Raw genomic sequence first — 26,088 nt, 5'->3', positions numbered from 1 at the left:
CACCTTAACTAACTTTACTGTATTTTTTTTAAAATTCAACAAAAATTTCGACCAACAATATGTTTTTTTTCATGATTTAATCCTAATCTGCTAGAAAGTTACTAATTCCCAGCCAAGCCATAACGGCAGCTGAAAAAGCCATGTTTTAAAATTCTTGCTTTTCAAATTAAAAATATTATTTCCTTTAGTTACTTGTCCCTTTCTCCCTATTTTTGTGGAAGACAATAAATCATTTGAAAAGTATTATGTTCTCAATGCTAAGTAAAAAGTTGCGCTGTAATACCTTATTAATTATCATTGGAATTAATTTATTAGTAGCGAAGCTACTATGTAATATCAATAGTTTGTACATCCGTCTTATTAGAGTTTGTTTATTTATCAACACTTGTAAATGGTCAGAACTTCATGATTTATAAGTCTACACTAAGTTAAATGAAAATTTGTTGCAAACTGCTATTATTCAAGGGACTTGATTATAGAGAAGCCTCGCTTATAACATTGTAACTTGTTGTCATAGAAATCCCTATTTTAAAAATTTGTTTTCAAAAAGTTTTAAAATCAATATATTTTAAATGGACCTTCAGGCTTTTTTGTAACGTTTGTAGAGTTTCTACGCTTTCTAAATCGTACCTAACTATTACAGGAATCAACCGGCCAAGTTTAAATCGATAGGACAATTTTGATATACCTAAAGTAATAACAACTGTTATCCTTTACGGAAGAACGGACAGAGCGACTCTAATTATAGAAAAGCTTTGCTTTTAACAGAATAATTTATTTATTTTGATTTATATATTATTGTAAGTCAAAATTGAATAGTAGTATCTACTATTTAAATTGTTATCGATTGTTTTTTCATGCGAATTGAATACAAAGATTAATCATTTATTTTTATTTCATTATTTTAAATTTTTTAGGTGACTGCTTTGGAAGAAAAACGTAATCTTCTTATAGAAGAGGTAGGTAAAACAAGTATAACAACATCCATAAAAGCGAATAAAATTAATTCAGACGAATAAACTTTGACAAATTTAAAGTAGCAAAGCATTCAATATTTAACATTATTTGAAAACTCCTTGTAAATTTATCCAAATATGATTTCAATATTTATACGGGCAAACATACATTTTACAGCTTTAAAGGAAGTTTAGCTTGTAATAGAGTACCTAATGACTCTAGGAATCATAATCAAGAATGGGATAATTATATCATACAAAAATTTTATCAAAAAGCTAAAACATAAATATTTTTAAAATGGACCAACTGACTTTTTGTTTCTAATTACAAAATTATTATGCTTTCTAAATTCTACTTTATCTTATCTTATATCTTTCCAAGTTTGAAATCTATACGTCAATTCTAACATATCTTCGTTAACTATCATAGCTAACCATAACGGGCATACAGACCAACCTTAATCATAAAAAGATTCGCTTTTAAAAAGAAAAAAAAAGTTTTCTTATAATTGAGAACTTTCATTTATATGAAATATGTTTAAATTCACCCCTTGTGGAAAAAATACACGGCATAATCCCTTGAATTGTCTATAAAGCTATTATACACCTCTTTTAAAAACTTGAGGAAGAAACTACTTTTTGTTATTATCAGTTATGTTTTGATGTTATGTTAAATTTAGGTGTAATTTCTTATATTGACCACTAAAAAACCTGAAAAGCTGTTCCTAACCCCTGCACTGCGGGAAAGATGTCCTTTTAGTTCTTCCTTAACCTAGCATTTTCGAAAATTAGCAGTAAAAAAAAAATCGGATCTACTGCAGTTTACGGTAAAATAATGCTAGTAAAGAAAATTGCCAAAAATCTATGAATTGTAAAAGCTGCTAGCTGCCAAACGGCTGAATGTACAGATCATAACCGCACACCATTTTAAGCGTTATAAGAAGGCCTACAAATAATCTGGAATAGCCAAGATCCAATGATGCACAGGGAAAGCTTCACTGAAGAAAAAACGCGTAAAATAGGCCTTTTTCGCGCATTTCTCTGCACTGCGAGATAATTATGCATGATTAATTTATGGGTATTCCAGATTATTTGTAGGCCTTCTTATGCCGCTTAAAACTGTGTGCGGGTATGATCTGTACGTTCAGCCGTTTGGCAGCTAGCAGCCTTTAAAATTCATAGATTTTTGGCAATATTCGTTACCAGCAATATTTTACCGTGAACTGCAGTAGATCCAAAAAATCTTCAAAAAGCTAAAAATCTCTTTAAAAAGTCAAAAATTTACTAGTAACGAGAGCATTCCATTGCAAAGCACAACAAAATCATGAAATAAAGAATTATAGAGTAGCTTTACTTCTAAAAAAGGAAGAGGGGTATTTATACTTCACAATTTCTATTTTATGGATTGAACTATATCCCACAAGTGAAAGTTGTTGGTAATAAAAACACTAGGAAATAATAAAAGTAAATAAAAGTAAAGTTGTATATTTTCAAATATCGCAAAATTTCATTTTTAGTCCAAAAATGCATATAAGTGCAAAGTTATAAGTTAAAGTTCTTATGAAAAAAAATTCTTGGGACATTTCACTTTAAATAAGTTACCTTTAGATAATTAAGAAATTCATTAAGATTTATAAAAAGAGGAATAGAGGTGCTCTGTAATATAAGATTGTTGCTGGTACACTTATCACAGACAAAAATTTCATAGGTCGACAGCCACCTTTTAAGTCGAGCGGATTCGACCGAGGATAATTGTGGTTTAGGATGGGCTTGGCTTCCTTTTACTTCAATTTAAAGACAACTTTTTCTCGCAAAATTAATTTTTTATTACTATGTATGTTTAAAATATCGCTATAAAAAGTTACCATTGGATCAATGTTACTACTTTAATACATTTACATTGAATGTATATAAATGCTGATGGTTAACACATATCACAAGAAAAAAATATTTAGATGTATCAAAACATAGACAAGAATATTACACCAGAAGAAGAATTATTTTCCCTCAGACTTTTTCCCCGAGTAAACCCGCGGTGGAACTTTATACTCATTGATACAGCTTATGACAAGCTCAAGACATTAAAATGACTTCTTCTACGGCTATGCATAGCATGTTTTATGAATTATTGGACTTGAAGTGTAACGTATTACCAAGCTCAGTTAAAAGACATTGTTAGTGAAATTATAGAGTTATAGTTATAGTTGCAAGTATTAGGTTGATTTACAAAATGATTCTCCTTGGTGGAAAACCTATAAAAAATCTATCTGTTCAATATCCTGTAATAATATCAATAAAAGTTGGATTAACTGGATTAGGAATATTTATTTAATTAGCGCATTGTTTTATAGACAGCTTTCCATGAATAGTAAAATGCGAAATTATAGAATCAATATTTGTTTTATTGGACTTTAGGGGCCAAAGACCTAGGGCAATGAAAGAGAGATTATTTCATAAATTTTCATTGTATTATTTTGGTGGAAAATTGTCTACAAAGTTTTTTTAGCATGCCTCTGAAACGGTTCTCTTCCAGCGAAAATTAAACGAATTCAAAGCCATATAACTATCCATATCCTTGATGAGAACATTTGAATAAATTATTCTTATTTTACTCTTTTCTTCTATTTGTTGTTTGTTCAAAAATATCAACGAAATAAATAGCAAAACAACTTAAATTTTTGTTTTAGAAAAATGTTTCTTTCATAATGAATAATAATAGTACCTAGTTTTGATACGTCCCAGTATAGTTAGAGCCCCCTCAGTGGCTAGAAACTTGTTTTTTTTCTAAGTAGAAAATAAGAGGGGGTGGGTGGGTTAAGGTGGTTCATTTATATTTATGCGATGGATGGTATCGGTAAAAAAGAGGAGTGTATAGGGGTTTGAAGTACCCAACTTAACTAAAATCTTTTCTTTGAAACAGAATTATAAAAACACAAGATAAAAGATTTATGAGAAAAATTTTACTTTGCTACTTTGTTATAATACATAAACATAAATTTCATCTTATAATCACTTTGATTTTAGATAATCAGAATTTTCTCAACAATAATAATTATATTGCACAATACTAATGATTATTCTTAATAAGGAAATATTTTTGATTTGTTGACAATAACTGCCTTTGAGAGTTAAAGGGGAAATGGCAACAGGAAAAAATAAAATCTGTTTTGCCTCCACATTTTTCACAAAATAACCTTCATTAGGAAATTATTGTTCAGTTTGTTTTTATAGAAGTATTGTCCCAGGTGGTCCTTTGTATACGTGGATCCTTTTTTTAGTATACATTTTTGTTTACAATAGTATACATGGCCTTACTCTAAAATTGTATCAATTTTGTTATACTATAGTATAGAAAATTTGTGGGATCTACGATAGTATACCATCGTTATGCAAGAATTCTTACGAGGGTACGAGAAATTTTGTTAGTACGAGAGACATATATTATATACTAAAACCATTTTTCGGCCGTGATTCTGTAGGTTAGAAAATTAGTATGAGTCATTAAAAATTAATACAAATTAAAATTAGTACGAGAAGCAAAAAATGTATACTACAAATTTTAAAAAATTTCCCAGGTAATACATAGTAAAAGTAGAATTTTTTTTGTATTATGAAAATCATACAAAAGTACAAATGTGGTTCTTTAAGGGTTAGAAAACTTATATTTTCTCAAAAAATATCATAGAGTTAAGGGAGATATTTCCATGATTTAAACTATTCATAATGATCAGGGACAAGGGAAGGCTATTCTGGCAAACAATGCTTTAGAGCTGATTTCATAGATTTCCAGTTAAAACTAGATGATGAGATTATGCAACTCTTGGCAGAATTTGATGCAAAACTCAAGCATTATTTTATTAGGTTTTGCTCACTTTACTACAAGCCATGCAAAAAGGATAGTCAGAGATTAGTTCCATAGTCAGTTCTGAGATTAACGAGCTAATTAATGCTTTTTACAAATTTTATATATTTCATCTAAATCATAGACTACTCGTAAATTATATGTTTAATAGTGAATAAAATTTATTGAAAATCCCAAGGAGTGGATAGTTGTAATATTTTAAAAAATATTTAAGATTGTTTAGATATTTATCTCATCTAAAAATTTTACATAAAAAAGTTTTTACGACACCTATCAATAAAATTCTGAACTACATAACTATTCTTTTCCAAATCTTTAATTTTATAATATATGTTGTGGTTTAATTTGGTATTTCTTGACAACATCTTGCCTCTAATTGCGAAACAAGTTGGAGGGAAGTGTCGAAATAGGAAATGTAAATAAGGAGCTTCCCTGAAATCATAAAATGATTTATCATGTCCTGCAATACTTGAACATAAAAACAACTAATCTTCTCGAATATTAACAATTTAAAAACTTATTACACCATTTAAAATTGGGTAATTTTCCCCAAAGTGCCTTGTAGAGCACAGAATCCTCCCTTTCCCCACCATTAACTTAAAACAAATTGTAAACGATCAAAGGGGCGGGGGTCCTTTTGGTATAGCATTAAGGAAACCAAAAGATAAATATCTTAATAAGGAGGGGGATCAGTGCTTAATAGGCAACTTTGTGGTAAGGCACCAATATATATATTTCTTATGCTTATTTGTTATTAAGGTGTTCGTCAAATAGAATTTAGTATTTTATGTTTTATGTTTATTTATTTTTTAAAAGCGAAGCTTTTCTATAATTATGATAGGTCCGTAAGTCCGTACGTCTTTCCGTTACAGTTAGCTGTTTCCGTTAATTTAAAAAGGTTAGAATTGTCCTATCAATTCAAACTTTACATGCTAATTCCTATAGCTGTTAGGTACCACTTAGAAAGCGCAGCAACTCTATAATCGTTACCAGAAAGTTGATTCATTTAAAACAGGCTTATTTTTTACTTTTTTTGTATGTTAAAATTATCCTAGTTATCAGATTTTTTGAATACTGATTCCTATTACAACAAGGTAAAGTGTTATAAGCGAAGCATCTCTATAATAAAGTCCTAAAAACGTCATTATGTCCTTAAACAGTAACATGTATTTAATCAGTTTTGCAACAAATTTACTCACAATTTTGTAGACATATGCATTAATATTCAGTTTATTCAGTTCTGACACTCTACTAGAGTTAATTTATGTTTGTCCTTCAATTTCAGCGCTTCGCTTATGAATGTTGTCATCCTTGTTTTAATAAGTAATGAACAATGAATTTTATTTTTGAGCTTTAGAGTAAGATGTATTTTAATCATTGAATCAATATGAAACTTTTGTCTTAACTTGCTTTAAGGGGTTAATAAAAGTGTTTGAAAATGCATCAAAGTAAAAATTTATTAAAATATTTTGTTTTTTGTCTTTAATCAGTTACAAATATTATGGAAAAGAAAAAAATTTAAAGATTTAAATTTTAGGAAGTAATTAAAAATATTTTTTTAATCTCCCTACTTTTGAATTGTTTAGTAAGAATTCTTTTGTTTGTTTTGAAAAATGGTCTGCTAATTTCTTATGTAATATTGAGGTTTAGTGATGAGATTTAGCGAATTTAAACCCTAATGTTCTTTACTATAAACCCTTTTTGATAATAGTTGAATCATCCATAACATTCAAAACTTTCAAAGGTTTCGTGATGAGATTGCGTGATTTTAATAGAATTGTTGGTCAGAAAGACATTCCCTTGTCCCTGATAATGATAAAAGTACATGAGATTTTCTCATCTTTTACTTCTATAATGGAAGCTCAGTGAAGAGATTCTCATGTTTTGACTCTTATCATGGCTAGGTTATGATCCTTTCCATGCTATACTGAAGTTGATTAGGTTTGGTATACTGGTGTCTATAGTTTAGATTTTGTAATTATTTAAAATGAAATATTTTAAAATACTGAGAAAAAAAACAATGAAATGAGAAACCAATTTGAATAAGATTTACTTATTTGACTTTTAAACAACCATATATATATTGGAAACTCCAAAAAAACAAAGTTTTTCTAACAAGTGAGAGACACCTAGCAGCAAAAATTTGAACTATATCAGGTAGAATTATTTTTGTATTATGAAAATTATACAAAAGTACCATTGTATTATTTTTTTGTAATTTTGTACAGTCCCTTATTTTTTTCTTGTACATGTATCATTTTTGTCTACAATAGTACTTTTATGGTTTTTTTCATTAAGTAACATATTAAGTCCCAAAATTTTTTACTTAAAAAAATTTTGTACTTATAAATAAAATCAAAATTGTAGAATTAGACAATTTTTTTGTCAAATTCTAAAATTTCTTTTTGATATTCAAAAAATGTTTTTAAAAATATTTCCTACGTCCTCAGTTTTGGAACTCATCTGAATTTATGTTATGGTATATTTTTTATTGTTCGATTGTATACATTCTTAAGATTTTGTTAGAGTCTACAAAATTGGAACTTTAAAAACATTTTTAAAATGAATACTATTATACAAAAAAATTATACAATAAACGCTATGTTCATTTTTAAGCAAAGTCCAAAAATTTGAAATGAATACTATCACACAAAAAAGTGTACTATAAATACTATGTTCATTTTTAGGCAAAGTTCTAAAATTTGGACTATTGTATATAAAAAGAAATACAATAAGCATGAAACAAAAAAACTCTTTTAAATCCACAAATTATACTCTAATTATTTTTGTTACTTTTGAGACATATTGAAATATTCAGTAAAGTAAAAAATGTTTGGACTCTGCCAAATTTTTGAAATTAATACTATTGTACAAAATAATAATACAAGACATACAATCAGGAAAATGGTATTAGTACAAAAATAAAAATAAAAGTGTACAACATATACAAAATAAAATATACTAATAAATAAAAAAAACACAAAAGTACTATTGTATGTTAGGGTGGGTCGATTTTGGACATTTTTTTTCTGAGGCCAAAGCGGGGATCTGCACTCAATTTATATAGATATAATACACCTCTGGGTGATTTAAAATTTATTCTAAGTCTTAAAACCGCTGACGACCAGACATTCAATTGTATAGCTATTTGTAAATGGGAGTCAAAAATTTATTGAATCAGAACTATGGCTTCATGGTGCTCCCTGGAAATGTCTTGAGGAGCTGAGTCAGGAACTTTTGTCCGTTTCAAAAAATCTCGTTCCTAGCCTGAGAAAATCTAAAAAACCTCTACAAATTGGACAATTCTCAATAAGCCTTAAATTTTTTTGGTTTTTTAGTGATTTCTAAGGCTAGGAACGAGATATTTTGAAACGGACAAAAGTTCCTGATTCAGCTCCTCAAGGCCTTTCCAGGGAACACCATGAAGCCATAGTTCTGATTCAAAAAAAATTTTTGAATGTCGTCTTTGCATACTAATAAGTAATGAATTATATTTTTAAGTGGTCGTGTTCTAAAACTCAATTTTTTAAAATTCTTTTTCGGTCAGAAATGTTTTTAAGGTTAATTTTATCTGTTGCATATCCCCGCTTTGTCTAATTCCGATATGAACCCACCCTATTGTATGTATACAAAATTGATACAACATGTATGAGGGGACTTTGCCAAAAAAAATTTACTGTACAAAATTTTAAAAAAAATTATACAATAGTACTTTTGTATGTTTTGTATAATTTTTATAATACAAAAAAAAAATTCTACCTATACTAGGAACAACCTGGGGTGTAATGGTTATCAATAATAGGTACATACTTACACTTTAAGACTTATATGTAACCAAAAATTAATTGAATGGGATAAGTATACAGCATGACCCTCGAAAAAGTATTTTTAAGCATCTGCAGTCCATATTTCTCAATGAATTATCAAAAAATGTATATGTCCTTGTTCTCTGTAGATTTCCACATAAGTAGATGTAAAAATATTTTTTTACATCAATTAACAGCTGAGATTTTTAGAGCCAAAGTTTTTTTAAAGTGGCTGAGGAAAAAGTAACTTTTCAAGAAAAATGTTTTTTTAAAGTGAAATGACGTGTTTTCCTCATAATTTCAATACTTTTTATAAAACTTATATAAAGATGTTTCCAAGAAATTTATTTCATGCTGAAAGCACTTTTTTCACTTGCTCTAAAAGGCATTTTTAGATTAGTGTAAATTGCAAAAACACCCTTACAGAAAGAAATCCTATAAAAAATAGTAGCAAATTGAAAGTTTACATAAACAGAAATCAAACACTTTTTATTTTATCAAAATAAGTTAAAAAACCAAAAAGTTACAGCTACAAACTTTTATTAAACATTTAACAATTTAAATGATTTTTATGTGTCTTAGATTAATTTGATGAGTGGGCGTGAATTTATTGGTAAAGGTTGCGCTAATCTTCCGGTAATGAGCATAAATTGGGGAGGGGTTTATTTAAGGTCATATTAATAAGTGGGAGATATTATAAGATTTGAGGGAAAATGGTTATAAGAAAAATGTATTCAGTAAAATTTGAAAAGTAGTTTTTTATATGTAAAAGTAACGTTTTTTAATGCAATAAAAAATGTATCAATTGTAAACTTGCTCTTCTTTCTTATTTGTTTTTTAATTGGTTGATAAAAAGTAATATACTAATAAAAACTTAGAAATATTTAGCAATATCCAGTTTCTCAAGCACTTTTTCCAAACTTTGGCTTTAAAAATCTCGGCTGTTAATTGATGTAAAAAAATATTTTGATATCCTTTCATGTAGAAAATTATAGAGAACAAGTACATATGAATCTTTTAATATTTTATTGAGAAATATAGGCTGCAGATGCTTAAAAATACTTTTTCGAGGGTCATGCTGTATATTTTTAAAAATTTATTTTAAAAATGATATTTAAAAATAGACAATCTGGTATTAATATGAAAATTCAACTCTTTCTGAATTGTACCTAACTGTCACAGGATTCACCATACCAAGTTTGATATCAATAGGACAAAAAAGATTCATAAATTAATTTCGAGGGCTATCCATAAATGTAGAAAATGCTTCATAACCTTTTTTAGAATATTTATTTCTCGTGTTCATTCGAATCCGGTGGATAGGAACCGGTTCTCATCCATACGAAAAAACTATGTCTAGCATCGTACTATATCCAGCTTTCTACAAATATAGAAATGTACAATCATAAGATTAAAACCAGTTTTTTTAGCCGGTGCCTTCGGCACCTCGGGGCTAAAAAAACTAGTTTTAATCTCATAATTGTACTTTCTATATCCGCGGAAAGCCGTTTATGATACGATGCGAGAAATAACTATTAACGTATCGTATTATATACAGCTTTCCGTGGATGTTAAAATAAAAAACTATAAGTTTCAAACCAGTTTTGTGATGCGAACATAACTGGTATTAATTTTAAGATTTTCATTCTAATATTCGTGGAAAGTTGTCTTTAATTCGATGCTATTTATAATTTTTCAGCATGGCTGAGTAAAGGTTCAAATCCAGCGGATAATAATCGGTTTTAAAGGCAATTTTACAAAATTGCTTCGCTACAATTAAATAATTGTTCCTTGTTGAATAATAAATGTAAAAATGTTCTTCTTGTATGTGATATAATTAAAACATTGCACATTGGGGCAAATCAACCAAAAAGGGGATTTAATTATTTAGTACCCTTAAAATTCATCTCACAAAAATTTCATTTTATACTTTTTTGTAGGTAATTCAACAACAAACAAATTTGCTTTTATGTTTTTTTTTCTGTCATTTGAAAGGAACATGGAGATAAAGGTCATTTTATGAAGGTAGATAGAAAATTACCAGATTAACCCCTCCCGAAAATAGCCCCCCCTTACCCTATCCATCTATCTATCCATCAATCTATCCATCTATCTATCCATATATCTATCCATTTGTCTATCCATCTATCTATCCATCTATCTATCCATCTATCTATCCATCTATCTATCCATCTATCTATCCATCTATCTATCCATATATCTATCCATATATCTATCCATCTGTCTATCCATCTGTCTATCCATCTATCGATCCATCTATCTATCCATCTATCTTTCCATCTATCTATCCATCTATCTATCCATCTATCTATCCATCTATCTATCCATCTATCTATCCATCTATCTATCCATCTATCTATCCATCTATCTATCCATCTATCTATCCATCTATCTATCCATCTATATATCCATCTATCTATCCATCTATCTATCCATATATCTATCCATCTATCTATCCATCTATCTATCCATCTATCTATCAATCTATCTATCCATCTATCTATCCATCTATCTATCCATCTATCTATCCATCTATCTATCCATCTATCTATCCATCTATCTATCCATCTATCTATCCATCTATCTATCGATCTATCTATCGATCTATCTATCCATCTATCTATCCATCTATCTATCCATCTATCTATCCATTTATATATCCATCTATCTATCCATCTATCTATCCATCTATCTATCCATCTATCTATCCATCTATCTATCCATCTATCTATCCATCTATCTATCCATCTATCTATCCATCTATCTATCCATCTATCTATCCATCTATCTATCCATCTATCTATCCATCTATCTATCCATCTATCTATCCATCTATCTATCCATCTATCTATCCATCTATCTATCCATCTATCTATCCATCTATCTATCCATCTATCTATCCATCTATCTATTCATCTCTCTATCCATCTATATATCGATCCATCTATCTATCCATCAACTATTCATCTCTTTATCCATCACCTATCAATTTATCCATCCATCAATCTATCCCTCTATCCATCCATCCATCAATCTATCCCTCTATCCATCCATCCATTTATCCATCTGTCTATCCATTTACTTATCCATCTATCTATCCATATATCTATTCATCTACCTATCCATCTATCTATCCATCTATCTATCCATCAACTATCTTGAATTTCGTGTTTAAAATGTCTAATTAGGGGTTTTGGTTATCAGAGCAATATGAGAATTTTTTAGTAGCGCAGCTACCCTATCACTAGCTTTTTGGGCCCTTTAAAGTGTAACTAGGTGAATTGTAGTCCGATTTTAGTGTTCAAAGTGTCAAATTTGGGGTCATGGAATTCATTTCAGTAGGAGGGGAGGGGATGGTGTAAATGGGGGTGGATGGGGATCCTTATTTTAGCAAGCTACAAGTTTCACTTTATTTTTATGTTTAATAAATCCATTATAAATGTGGGCATGATTAACATAAATTTTTATTAACTAATATCTATATTCATGATGATATTATGATTCTTGTTTACTGTTTATATGTACACTAGCGGCTTCGCCCCTAGCCTCTAGGGGATTTGCCCCAAGAGGTAATTAAACAAGGATGACAACATCCATGAAAGAAGCGAAGCTCTGAAATGGAAGGACAAACGAACATTAACACTTGTGAAGTGTCAGAACTGAATATTAATGCATGTCTATACAAAATTGTAATAAAAACTGATTAAATACATGTTACTGTTTAAGGACATACTGACGTTTTTAGGACTTGATTATAGAGATGCTTCGCTTATTACAATAGACGTTATTGAAATAGGAATCAGTATTCAAAAAATCAGATGAATAGGATATTTTTAACATTCAAAACCATTATTTGTTGTCAAAAAAGTAAAAAATCAGCCTATTATAAATGGATGTACGGACTTTCTGGTATCGATTATAGAGTTGCTGTGCTTTCTAAGTCGTACCTAACTGTTGTAGAAATCAGCATGAAAAGTTTGAGATTGATAGGACAATTCTAGCCTGTTTAAGTTAAGTAAAAGAGCTAACTGTACCAGACGTACGGACGGACCGACCCTAATTATAGAAATATGAAAAAATTTAGGGGGATTTTATTTTTGAAAAAGATCTTTAAACAACCACAGGACCAGTAGATATATTCTCTGAAGAGTAGAATTCAATCAGTTTAGTGGTTAGCGAGATCTTAAGGGATGGGCGGACAGACAAACAGACATCAAGCTACTTTGTATTATATATTAACACCTAGGGATCTAAGGAACAAAACAATAACCGATTAATATGTACATCCCCAATATTGATACATATTTAATAAATTATATTACAAAATTATTTGTCTGTAGATGACAATTAGTGGTTGAAAAGTTTTGACACTCTTCTTAATGAACCAACCAATAAAAAATCAATTAAATTTCCTGTTCTTAGTTAAGTTTTGACACTCATCTTGATGAACTAACCAATAAAAAATTTATTAATTTCCTGTTCTTAAAGTTCTTATGCTAACGAATATAAAAACGTTATTATAAAACTTTGAAGTTTGGGGACTAGTGTAATTAACAGTCCCCTCCCTTTCTAAATAAAACTGCTGACTTTAAACATGAATACCCTGTAACTTCATAATTTAAAAACAAAGCATTACCAATAGACAGACAGAAGACTAATTGCTAATTCCAATTTAGAATGATTATAAGAACCTCACGTTATTTGCATATTAACTTTACCTTTCCGCAGTGAGGTAGGGGACATTGGGCTGTTTATAACACTAGTCCCCAAAGTTTTACAGTTGTGTGTTCAAACGTTTTAACTACTAACTTTAATCTACACAAGGGGTAATTTTGTGTATTATCATTGGGGATGTACAACAATTTATTGACCTTTGTCTTATCTCTTTAGATCCCTGATATTTGTAATAATCTATAGAAACGATTATTTAGTTACATTAAAACATCAAACATAAAGAGGTTTAGATTTAGGTTTAGCCCCCCCCCCCCCCCTCTCCTCTTCATCATTTAGTGCAATAGAACTTGAAAATATTTATTATTAACTTTAATTCTAAGTCAGAATAAATATTTCCCAATATGTCTATGTTTTTGTGTCTTTTATCTATTTGAATTATATCTTAAGTTTTGACTTTAAAAGCGCATTTAAACGCCTTTTCTTACAAGCTTTTCGTGCACCCACGTTCAGAAAACGGGCTAAAAACCCCTACGGGGGCGCGGGGGGGTAAATGAAACCAGTACTGGCGATTAAAATATGTCTTTGGGTAATCAAATATCGTTTTTTTAGCCGGCGACACCCGGCGAAAATGTGTTTCCTCTTACTGTCTTCTTAAATGTTGATTAAAAAACAAACAAATAAAAACTAAAATCTTGACTTCAACTAGAATTATTTAGGACTAATTTCTTCAATTTGTGTTTTTTGCTTTTATACTGTCAAAATATATGTAATGCATGACTCATCAGAAGTTATTTTGTCTAATTACGTTAATTCTAAGAGATTTTATAATACTTTTAAAATTGTTGGTGAAACACAAAAAGTATGCCTTTTTCTGTAAGAAAATTTTTGCATTTCTTGACTTCCATGCATTAGAATGCTTACTTAAAAAGCGTATTTTTACGATTCCTTTGAAATCTGATGTACATTGGGTATGATAATACTCATAGAATGTTTAAAACTTGATTTGGGGGTGGTGAATTGTTGCCCCTTGTTGCCCCTATGTGCATTGGTCAGAATTACTAAATATTTGAAACCACAAGTATTTAATTTTATATACAACATGCTAGGATCTTATCAGTAGCGAAGCAACTCTAAATTTTGAAATGATCTTCCACATTTTCGTAAGTTGGAGGAATTGTGAATTTTTCATTTGCTGTTAAAGATTTTAATTCTTTTAATTTTCTGCATATTAGCTTAATTTTTAGTATATTCGTCAATACTTCTTAAAGGAGAAAGATATCTCAAAAATTTTTATTTTGGCTTATAAAGAAACTATTTGAGTATATTAATTAGGTTGAAAAGTTTTTTTTAGGCACTCTTGAAAGTGCTATGGCCAAATAATAAAGAAACATATAATAAGTTTACGGACTTTTCATTTATCTTTGGGCAGGGGTAGCTATTGTAACAATCAATTCTACAAAAAATCACGAAACCTTTTAAAGAATTTGGAAGTATATTTTGTTTTCTCATGTAAGGGAAGAGGGGTGGGTAAGAAGGGGAGGAAAAGGGGAAGGGATTTGTGGGGAAATTTTCCTTAGAATTGTTTGTTAGAATATCATTCCTGTCTTTTGGTAAAAACAAATATATGACTTTTTTCGATAGTATGTATATTGCTCTACTTGTTATTATTTAAATCAATAGTATTTACTATTTAGCTTTGCATGATTTTAATCTTGTTTTCACTGGTAATAATATTCAAAGCTTATAATAAAAGTTGCAAAAAAATCATACTTCAGATTTAAATACATCAATTATGAAGCGTCTATATTTAAATTTGAAATACACATATTTAAAAGCAAATTTAAAATTCAATTTGTCTGGCCGTCCGATAGTTCGTGACGTAAAAGTTATTTTCTCGTCTGCTAATCAAGATAGACGGCTAAAGATTCCCTATACCAATGAGCATCCAGAATATAATTTACTTGGTCCGTCAGTCTGTTAGTCATATTACAAAGATGAAAAATATAAAATGCAAAAAAAACATATGTGAAAGGTTTCGTGATTTATATAAGTTTATTTTTGATTTGTGTCAACCTTACATCTGCTCTTTAAGTCATTCCATCTGTGATTTTATGCTTCGATTCTTATAGATGTTGTCATCCTTGTTTTGCATTAAAGATTTTTTAAAGGGAGTTTAACGATTAGTGGAGCAACGTAGTTCAAAATTATTAGAATAGAAACAAGGCTAAAAAGTAAAAACATTAGCTAATGAGGAGATCAATCTTTTGTTTAATTGAAACCCTAATAAAATATATTTACTAGCGGCTGATCCCCCTAGAAGCCTCTAGGGGCACTTAAGGTTGGAGGGGGAAAAGTCGACATCATCCCATTTTAAATTTGGGTTTCAAAAGAGTTAAAAAATATTTTTTGGGGGGAGGGGGGTTAAAACACCCCTTCCTAAAATAGTTTAAAACCTCCTCAGGACTTATAAGAAGCTTCACTGTAAAGGAGAACAATATCGGTTCAGCGGTTAGCGAGATACTTTGGGACAGACAAAAAATGCTAACTTCTTTATATAATAGGAAGATTAAGATTCAAAGGCGTGGCCACGTTTTAGGTTTCGGGGAGGGTATTTATTCTTCGGAAATCTTCCTTGGGATTTTAATAACATTTTAATTGATAGTAATTTTTATATTTAGAACACGAAAATTGAAGACAAATTTGTTGAAAAAATGGAACAGGTAGGGAATTTTTAAATCAAGTGTATAAAGAGGTAGGGTGTTTGTGTGTCTGTCTTTTAATCGCTAACTATTGGACTAATAAGGCTTTGAAGGAAATCTTTATTTAGGTCCAACTTCGTCTATACTACGGACGTTAAAGTCCCCCCAAATATTTGAAATTTTTTGTCTTCTTTTACAAGCAAACAAAAAGTTGCATTTCTTCGAAACTTATTATAAATAAACCATAAAGATAAAACATTGATATTTTCGCTCTGAAATCTTTCTATCTATCTATAATCAGCTATAAACCAACAATTGAATCAATACATAAAAATAAGGTTTCGTGATTTCACTTGCTAAAGTATTTTTTCTTTTTCGTAATAATCTTTTACTCCAAAAACAATTGATGCTTTCCCACAAAGAACCTATCAAGCACTGAAACCCTGCCATTATAGGATTAAATCTATTCATTTTTTTCAGATTTCTGAATTGAACACGAAGAAAGAAGAATTAGAAGAAGAGTTTCAAAGTAAAGAAAATGAAATAAAGGTAAATGAAATGTAATTTATTTGTTTTTAAAAAAAAAGTAGTTATAATTACCATGCAATAGAGAAAGATGTTGTTTAGAATCTAATCTAAGATCTAATCCTAACAATGCATGCCTTTCCACTGCATTTTTAACGTTATAGGTGAAACTAAGTTCTTCATTCTATGAGGAAATGAGCATTTGCTCAATAAATCATCTTGTCCGTCTATCCGATGCTTATTTAGTGAAAATTTTATTTAATCGAATATTGTTTGTTCTGACGTTTTGAAGTTTGTTCTAATTGCATTTTTGTAATGGAAAATATAATCCTTATACTAAAGTAACAGGATGTTTGTGTGTCTGTGTGTTTGTGTGTTTGTTTGTACCGAAGGATCTCGCTAACCACTTAACCGATCGGGTTCTCCTTAACAGGGTAGCTTCTCATAGGTCCCGGGAAGGTTTATAACTATTTTCTTGGGGGGTGGGACATCCCCAACCCCCCCAAAAAATGAAAAATCCCCCCCCCCTAAAAAAAAAATTTTTTTTTAATTTTTTTAACTAAAATTAAAAATTAGGGGGGGGCACCGGCCCCCCCCCCTCCCCCCAAAAAAAAGTGCCCCTAGAGGCATCTAGGGGCGTAGCCGCTAGTATTTTATAAATCACACAAACGAAAAAAGGTTTTATAGATTTGATTTTCCATTTTAATTTCAGACAAGAAAGCTCGAGAAAGAAGAGCAAATAAGCAGGTATATACAAAGAAACACGATGTCTATTAGGATATATAAGTTGGAAGGAATTTTAGATGTTAATGTTAGATGGAGATTTGAAATCTGCATCAAATTTTATGAATTTTTTTTTATAAAATTCGTTTTTGTATAATTCTTTATCTAAAAGCGGAAATGCAATTTAAGTTCATAAATTTTGATCAATAGGATAAGTGAATTGGAAACTACCTACTCTCTAATTGGTTGAATGATGTGAGACACTTAAGCTTCTCCTATCAGAGCTAAGATAATTTTCAATCCACCAATCACAGATGTCAAAATTAATTAACTTAAATTGTATTTCCGCTTTTAGATAAAGAATTATACAAAAAACGAATTTTATAAAAAAAAAAAATAAAATTTGATGCAGATTTCAAATCTCCCTCTAACATTAAAATTCCTTCCAACTTATATATCCTAATGTCTATGCATGTTTGTCTCTGTGTCTGTACCAAAATAGTCTTTTTATCTATCCATTTTGTTGTATAAGAAGAATAATTCAATTTTTTTGGAATATGTATTAACCTATTTATTTAATTATGAACAAATAAAACGGATCAAGTCAAGCTGAGTGTGCCAATGGCAACAAGTAAAACAGAGCGTGCCAATATTCCCCCTAGTCAAGTAGAGTATGCCAATATTCCCCCAAGTCAAGTAGCGTGTGCCAAAACAGGCTATTGGCATACTTAGCTTGACTTGATCCAATAAAACTATTAATTTCAATAATTGAAATTAAAGAGTATAAAACCGACCTTATAAGACTTAGATATTGAAATGAAATAGACTAAAACTATCTGAGGACCTGTGTGAAGGATTCATAAAATGAAGAACTCAATCGGTTCAGTAATTATTGAAATCTTAAAGTTAAAAGATTAAGACATAAAAACCCTACTACTTTATATAATAGGATATTACACACGACATCTTTTTTAGGATGCAGCGAGAAATAACAGACTATGAAACAAAAATCAACGAAGCCAGCAGAATACTAAAGTAAGAAATTTTCCAGTATGGCTTCAAAACCGATTAATATCCGCTTGATTTGAACCTGTTCTGAACCTGATCCATACTTAAATATTATGTATGGTATCGTTTTTAGACAACTTTCTATGAAAAACAAAATTTAATCCTAAAATATATACCCGTTTTGTTTGCCCAGGTATTTGATAGATCGGGTCCAACAAAACTGGAAATAATCTTTTGATCTTTTATTTTCTTCCCGCGGATAGCTGTCAATAATAAATGCGATAAATAAATTTTATAGATTTTGGGTTGAAAGGTTGCGTGATTATATTTGAAAAAAAAAATGATTATTCAAATACTAGCAGCTACGTTCTAGAGGCCTCTAGTGGCACTTTAAATGTTTGTTTTTATTACAAATATCTAATTTGATTAATAATTTCTCTATTTTGCGTTCAAGTCTCTAGGCAAAAGCTTGACTATATTTGTGATTTATCTTGGGAGGGTGATGGTATCCTCCCCCAAAAGAGTTATGAACCTTTCTGGGACCTATAAGAAGCTACCCTGTTAAGTAGAACCTGATCGGTTCAGTAATAAGCGAGATCCTTTGTTACAAACATACAGAGAGACATCTTGTTACTTTATTATAATGATAACTACCTAAATTTGCCCATACGCGGCTCAGCCAAAAAAATAAATGAGAAAAATGACAGTTTTTTCAACAAATCAACTGATATGATAAAGTTTTATTCATTTAAAGAATTTATTTTCAATTATTTAGTATCTTAAGTTTTTAAAAAGGTATAGGACATATGTACAATGTACATAATTCATGTTTATTTGTAACAAAATATTTAGTGAGATAGAGTCAGCAAGTTTATCTAGACAAGAAGAGTTGGAAAAAGTTGATACTAACAAGAGAAAGGTAAAATAAGTTTCAATTAACAAGTTTGACCCAAAATGCCTTGAAAACTTTTTCATATTTTACTTTAATAAAAGTAAAAAAAATACTACACTTAATACTAAAACATGTAGACAATGTTTCATTATAACTGCAGCTGATGGTGGATTAGGGTAGCTGCATCGGAGGAAGGCTGCAGCTAATGGTGGATTAGGGTAGCTGCAGCGGAGGATGGCTGCAGCTGATGGTGAATTAGGGTAGCTGCATCGGAGGATGGCTGCAGCTGATGGTGGATTAGGGTAGCTGCAGCGGAGGAAGGCTGCAGCTAATGGTGGATTAGGGTAGCTGCAGCGGAGGATGGCTGCAGCTGATGGTGAATTAGGGTAGCTGCAACGGAGGATGACTGGAGCTGATGGTGGATTAGGGTAGCTGCAGCGGAGGATGGCTGAAGCTGATGGTGGATTAGGGTAGCTGCAGCGGAGGATGGCTGCAGCTGATGGTGAATTAGGGTAGCTGCAGCGGAGGATGGCTGCAGCTGATGGTGGATTAGGGTAGCTGCAGCTGATGGTGGATTAGGGTAGCTGCAGCGGAGGATGGCTGCAGCTGATGGTAGATTAGGGTAGCTGTAGCGGAGGATGACTGGAGCTGATGGTGGATTAGGGTAGCTGCAGCGGAGGATGGCTGAAGCTGATGGTAGATTAGAGTAGCTGCAGCGGAGGATGGCTGGAGCTGATGGTGAATTAGGATAGCTGCAGCGGATGGTGGATTAGGGTAGCTGCAGCGGAGGATGGCTTAAACTGAATGGAGATAAGGGTTGATGATTTAACAATTGTTAGCTACGGCTGTTAATTTCTACAAATTATCTGGCGGCTGAAGCACCTTCAGATCTGCGCGAATGATTGCAACTGCAGATTCTAATCAACTTGCTTATTTATTTATTGACCAATTTTATTTATCATTTTTTTAGACATTAGAGTAAAACACTAGAGGGAGAAAGGGTTAAATAGCTGTATCTCCCCATCGCATCAACCTTGTGCAATCTTTTTATTGGGTCATTGCAAATCAACCAATGGTGTCCCTTACATTAACACAGCAAAGTAGCAGAAAATAGTTTAGAAGCAGACAAAATTTTCATTGAAAAAGAATCAGAGGAAGTTGTCTGTATATACATCTATACTATAGATCTGTTTTTTAGACGCTGACCGTTGATCTGTTTGCCCCCCTCTTTCTAGTGTCAATTGTTGCTAACATTGTGCTAGGTGGACAGGTAACAGTTATTTAGAAGCGAAGCTACTCTTTATAACTTTAGTATGTACGTCAATCTGATGTTTCTAGTGTAAACTGTTGCTAACATTGTGCTAGGTGGACAGGTAATAGTTCTATAGTAGCGAAGCTACTCTATAGAACTAGGGTATGTACTGTACAACCATCTGTTGTTTCTAGTGTCAATTGTTGCTAACATTGTGATAGGTGGACAGGTAACATTAATATAGTAGCGAAGCTACTCTATTAATATTGAATGTACGTCTTAAATCTAACTAACCTAGACTGAAGAATGCTTTATGGGATTTATGTTAAATTTTTGGAAATTAAAGAATTTTTTTGAACACAGTAATAGTGTCTGACTGATTATGACGTAACAAAAAAAATTAGCCAATGAGAGGCCGTTATTGACCACTGGTAAAATTTATAGTGGCCTCTCATTGGCTAATTTTTTTTGTTACGTCATAATCAGTCAGACACTATTACTGTGTTCAATTTTTTTTTGGAAAAGCATTCAATACAATACGTAAGTTAAAAAGACTACTTGATAATTATTTCTAGAAAGCTATAAAAGAATTATTATCATTCAAAGTATTTTTAAGAGATGTTATTATAAAATATTGCTTTAGGCTCTGCATCTGTACAACCTTGATGAACTGGCGAAGACAGCCGCCCTTAGCTTTATGCCAGCAAAATTGAACGAAATTGATGACACACCCATCCAACAGATGGCTGCCATTCAAAGGAATATTTAGAATACAAAATTAATTCATTTTACTGTCGGACAGGCAGACAATATACCCAAGTTAATAGTAGCTGCGCTACTGATTAGCATGATTTAAGTAACAGGATTGGTGTGTTTTTGTCTGTACCAAAGGATCTCGCTAACGGCTGAACCGATATGTTTCTGGGAAGATTTTTAACTATTTTTGAGGAGGGTACTAATACCTCCCTATGAGTAATCGCCATTAGAATTTTTTTCTCACTTTTTCTCTTAAAACTTATATGAAAAATGGAGAATAGTTATTTCTCGCATTGCATCGTATCATAAACAGCTTTCCACGGATATAAAATTTACAATTATAAGACTAAAATATTTGAAGAATTCAAATATTTTTAAATAACCCTTTGGTTATGGGAATCAATTCTTAAAAAAAAATACAAAGCATATTCTGAGTAAAAGTTACACACTTATACTACTTATATACATAGATTAGTTGATCTTAAACTATTCTTAATTCTGAATAAAATAATTAATAGGAGAAAAGACGAAAATTTCGGAGCTAAGAGTGAATATCTACGAAGAAAATATGCTTCCTATAAAGGAAGAGATTAAAATTATATATCTATTTATTATTATTTATTGTATATTATATTGTACTAAAGATTAATAAAAAATATATTTTGTTTTTTGTTCTTTAATATGATTATATTAATATTTTGTTTTATTGTTTAAGGATTCAATATTTCAAAAGCTAAAGAAATGCAGGAATGATTATATTTTTTTATTTCTAAAGGTCAGGTTAGGTTAGGTTATATTAGGTACTGGTTAAAATTTATTTTAAAATTAAGCGGGGAGTTCAGTGCCTCACATTCACTTTGAGGGAAAGCCCTACAAGTATTTATATTCTGAGAGTTTGTACTTTTTCTGCATGGATTGTGCCGGAAATTTATAGGACTCTTCATACAAGGTTTTTAATCGAAAAGGTGATTTAAAAACATTTTTATTACAAAAGAATGTATCAAAAGACAATAAATGTAGAAAAGTTTTGCTTTTGATCAATGATTAAAGTCTAATGTGTGATTAACTTGTCTTTTCCTTCGTAATTTTAGAAAATACCAATGTTAAAGAAATATAACATATATATAAGAAAGAGTGGGCTGTTTATTACACTAGTACCAAAAGTTTTTAAAACGTCCCTCCGTACGTAACGGATAGCTCTTTTCGTTAATTTAGGCATGTTAGAATTGTCCTATAATTTTTAAACTTTTCATGATGATTACTGTAGGAGTTAGAAAGCGAAGTAATTCTATAAATGTTACCAGAAAGTCAGTACGTCCAATTTAAACATGTTACTTTTAAACTTTTTAGTAGCGAAGCTACTCTATAATTCACTTTGTCCGTCCGTCAGTCCGTCTATAAAAGATAGAAAGCTGAAATTTTTTGACAACATTCCCATCATTAAGGAGCACAATTAACTATAAAACGGCTTTTTAGCAGGTTTTAGGCTATTTTTTTATTTTCCACATTTTTCCTCATATCTTTGGTGTTTATGGTCCGATTTTCAAACTTTTTTCAGTTAGATATATCAAAATTAAATTTTCTGTCGTTTGGAGAACCAACAATGACGGTCAGACTGCCTTTTTGCAGGTTTTTGGCTATTTTTATATTTTTTACATTTTCCCCCATATCTTTGGTGTTTATGGTCCGATTTTCAAACTTTTTTCAGTTAAAGATATCAAAATTAAATTTCCTGTCGTTTGAAGAAAACAACAATTACGGTCAGACTGTCTTTTTGCAGGTTTTTGGCTATTTTTATATTTTTTACATTTTCCGCCATATCTTTGGTGTTTATTGACCGATTTTCAAAATTTTTTCAGTTAAAGATATCAAAATTAAATTTCCGGTCATTTGAAGCAATCAACAATGACGGCCACACTGCCTTTTTGCAGGTTTTTGGCTATTTTATATTTTTTACCTTTTCTCCCATATCTTTGGTGTTTATTAATCGATTTTCAATTTTTAGTAGCGAAGCTTCTCTATAATTCACTTTGTCCGTCCGTCCGTCAGTCCGTCCGTCAGTTTTTCCGTCAGTCCGTAACGCTATGGGGAAAATGGATTTACTCAGCTCCTATAAAAGCTAGAATGCTGAAATTTTTTGACAACATTCCCATCATAAACGAGCACAATTAAGTATGAAACATCGATGGCGATAGGACCGCTCTTTAGCAGGTTTTAGGCTATTTTTGTATTTTTCACATTTTTCTCAATATCTTCTGTGTTTATGGTGCGATTTTCAAATTTTTTTCAGTTATAGATATCTAAATTAAATTTTCAGTCCTTTAAAGAAACCAACTATGACGGTCAGACTACCTTTAAGCAGGTTTTAGGCTATTTTTGTATTTTTCACATTTTTCTCCGTATCTTTGGTGTTTATGGCCCGATTTCCAAAATTTTTTTAGTTATAGATATCAAAATTAAATTTCCTGTCCTTTTAAGAAAACAACTATGACGGTCAGACTGTCTTTCAGCAGGTTTTAGGCTATTTTTTTATTTTTCACATTTTTCTCCATATCTTTGGTGTTTATGGTACGATTTCCAAAATTTTTTCAGTTATACATATCTAAATTACATTTCTTGTTGTTTAAAGAAAACAACCATGACGGTCCGGCTTCCTTTTTGCAGGTTTTTGGCTATTTTTAAATTTTTCCAATCTTTGATGTATATAGTCCAATTTTCCAAATTTTTTTAAGTTAAGGATTTAAAAATTAAATTTCCTGTCGTTTTAAGAAAACAAGCATGGCGGTCAGACTTCCTTTTAGCAGTTTTTTGCTATTTGTATATGTCTTACATATTTTCACATATCTTTGGTGTTTTTGGTCCAATCTTAAAACTATTTTGGGATATCAGTATCAAAATAATTTTTCCCATTGTTATGAGCATCTTTTATGTTATTTACTTTGATTATACAAAATAGAACAGGGTTTCGTGTTTATTTTCTCCAATAAATCAATTAATAAATACACTTTAAATCTACTTGTATGTATTACCATCTATGATTTTATTTTTTGTGCTTTGCTACTTATGGATGTTGTCATCCTTGTTTTTAATACTGATTACTAGGAGAACAAAGTACATTGTTATCAGATTTTAATTTTAAGAAGTATTTTAAAATATTTTTTTAATCTCCCTAATTCTAAATTCTTTAAAAAGAAATCTATGTTTTGATTCAACCAGCAGACGGTAATTCTAAGCCAATGAGGTTTAGTGATAGCTTATGATTTATACTATCTGAAATGAACAATAGTACATATCAGAAGTAGTTGCACCTTTCTTTTTAATATACAGCTGACAATTACCAGGGTAGGTTGTGTGATTTTCCAAGAATTGTTGACGAGACGACCGCCCCTGCATTGTTATAAGCGGAGCATCTCTTTCTAGTACGATTATGGACAGACAGACTGACGGATAAACTTAGCAATACCTAGATGCTTAATGATTATTATAAATTTTAGACGCATCTTATACAGAAACTGATTTAGTACCATAGACCCCTATGGGGTCATAGATACTGATCTTTAAAATTAAACGCCTATAAAGATATATTATAGAGTAGCTTAACTGCTACATTATACAGAGTGTTAGGGAGAAGACAATGGCCAATAAATCCCCAATAATGATACACAGAATTATTCATTCTCTAGATTACAATTAGTGGTTGAAACGTTAGGACACTCAAATTAATCAACCAACCAACTAATAGAAAGTCCCCAAAGTTGTTAAGCCATTGAATAAGAATACGGTATTATAAAACTTTGGAGACTAGTGTAAAAAACAGCCCAATGTCCCCTCCCTCCCTGACAAAGTGTCCCTGCCCCACTGTAAACAAATTGCCCCTGCCCCACCGTCTACACCAGTCAGCTTCAAAACTATGAATGGGTTTCCCCTAGATATGAAACAGCAGACATTATACAAACACTAGAATAGACAAGGATGTAACAAGAACGATAACGTGCCTATAAAAAATTACGTCATACTGGCCTACCATTGGTCAATAAAATTGTAAACTGGCCTGCTATTGGTAATTTAGTCTATTGGCCTATCATTGGTAATTGGTATTGTATGACGTAATTTTTAGGCACTATAAAGAGCTTCGAAACTTATGGAAAGGAAAAGCTAATTTATAAAAGGACATAAATGAAAAGAAGTGAAGAATGTAAGATTTGTATTAGTTACTATTTTTTTGCCTGTTTGCCGAAGGTTTTAGTGCTTAAAATTTACATACATAAAACAAGGATGACAACATCCATGTATACCTTATAGTGTTATACAAAAAAATCATGGATAGAAAAGCAGGCAAAGTAAATTATGAACAGACAGAGTTAATTATAAAGTAGCTTCTCTACTTATGAAAAGAAACTATGATCTTGTAAGCATTTGGTATTCCATTATTTATTAGAAAAATAAGATACGTTTGGAAAATAAATTACTAAAAATGTATGAATCATCCAACGTTTTACCCATAGCCTAAATGGCAAAAGTGGTTAAATGTGTGTTTGTTTGTGTTTATAGAAACTTAGATATAATCTTTTTTTCAACCATATTGATGCTCTGTAGTAAATATAGTTACCGGGCAAAATTTTACAAATCAGAAAATAGGAAAGCAAAAAATACAAATTAAAAAAAAATTAATTAAATGTATTTATCCAAAATATAAAAAAAACTCTTTTTTCAACGATTTTTTTTTGTCAATTTAGCAGATTTTTAAAAGAAATTTTTTTTGGAATTAATATTCTTTTTTATTTAAAAGAATTTATAACCACCCTTAACAAAGGGACCTAAGAAATATCTATACATATTGTTATCAGGTCACTATATCCAGGAGGGTTGGAGAAAAGGTTATAAAAAGGTGTAGCTTGGTTTTTCCAACCCTCA

General features: G+C 30.7%; 1 protein-coding gene across 1 annotated transcript; it reads left to right on the top strand.

Annotated features, from left to right (window-relative positions):
• The first annotated feature begins 921 nt into the window (after positions 1–921).
• LOC145304155 (uncharacterized) lies at positions 922–21,842 on the top strand. Its single transcript, XM_080145923.1, has 9 exons — positions 922–959; positions 15,998–16,039; positions 16,499–16,567; positions 17,256–17,290; positions 18,242–18,301; positions 19,127–19,193; positions 20,365–20,436; positions 21,062–21,179; positions 21,695–21,842. Exons 2-9 carry the CDS (start codon positions 16,031–16,033, stop codon positions 21,766–21,768), a joined length of 504 nt encoding a protein of 167 aa, XP_080002049.1. The 5' UTR covers positions 922–959; positions 15,998–16,030; the 3' UTR covers positions 21,769–21,842.
• Positions 21,843–26,088: the final 4,246 nt, after the last annotated feature.

Source organism: Acartia tonsa, chromosome 13 (genome assembly GCF_053477335.1).
Source record: "Acartia tonsa isolate MP-2025a chromosome 13, ASM5347733v1, whole genome shotgun sequence".
Lineage (NCBI taxonomy): Eukaryota > Metazoa > Arthropoda > Copepoda > Calanoida > Acartiidae > Acartia > Acartia tonsa.
Note: the sequence above shows the minus strand (reverse complement) of the source record. Positions and strands in the feature narration are given on the sequence as shown.

Coding starts and splice junctions, on each gene's coding strand:
- LOC145304155 (XM_080145923.1), top strand. Junction 17,291..18,241: donor AAAGAAGAGCAAATAAGCAG/GTATATACAAAG, acceptor CATCTTTTTTAG/GATGCAGCGAGAAATAACAG. Junction 18,302..19,126: donor GAAGCCAGCAGAATACTAAA/GTAAGAAATTTT, acceptor CAAAATATTTAG/TGAGATAGAGTCAGCAAGTT.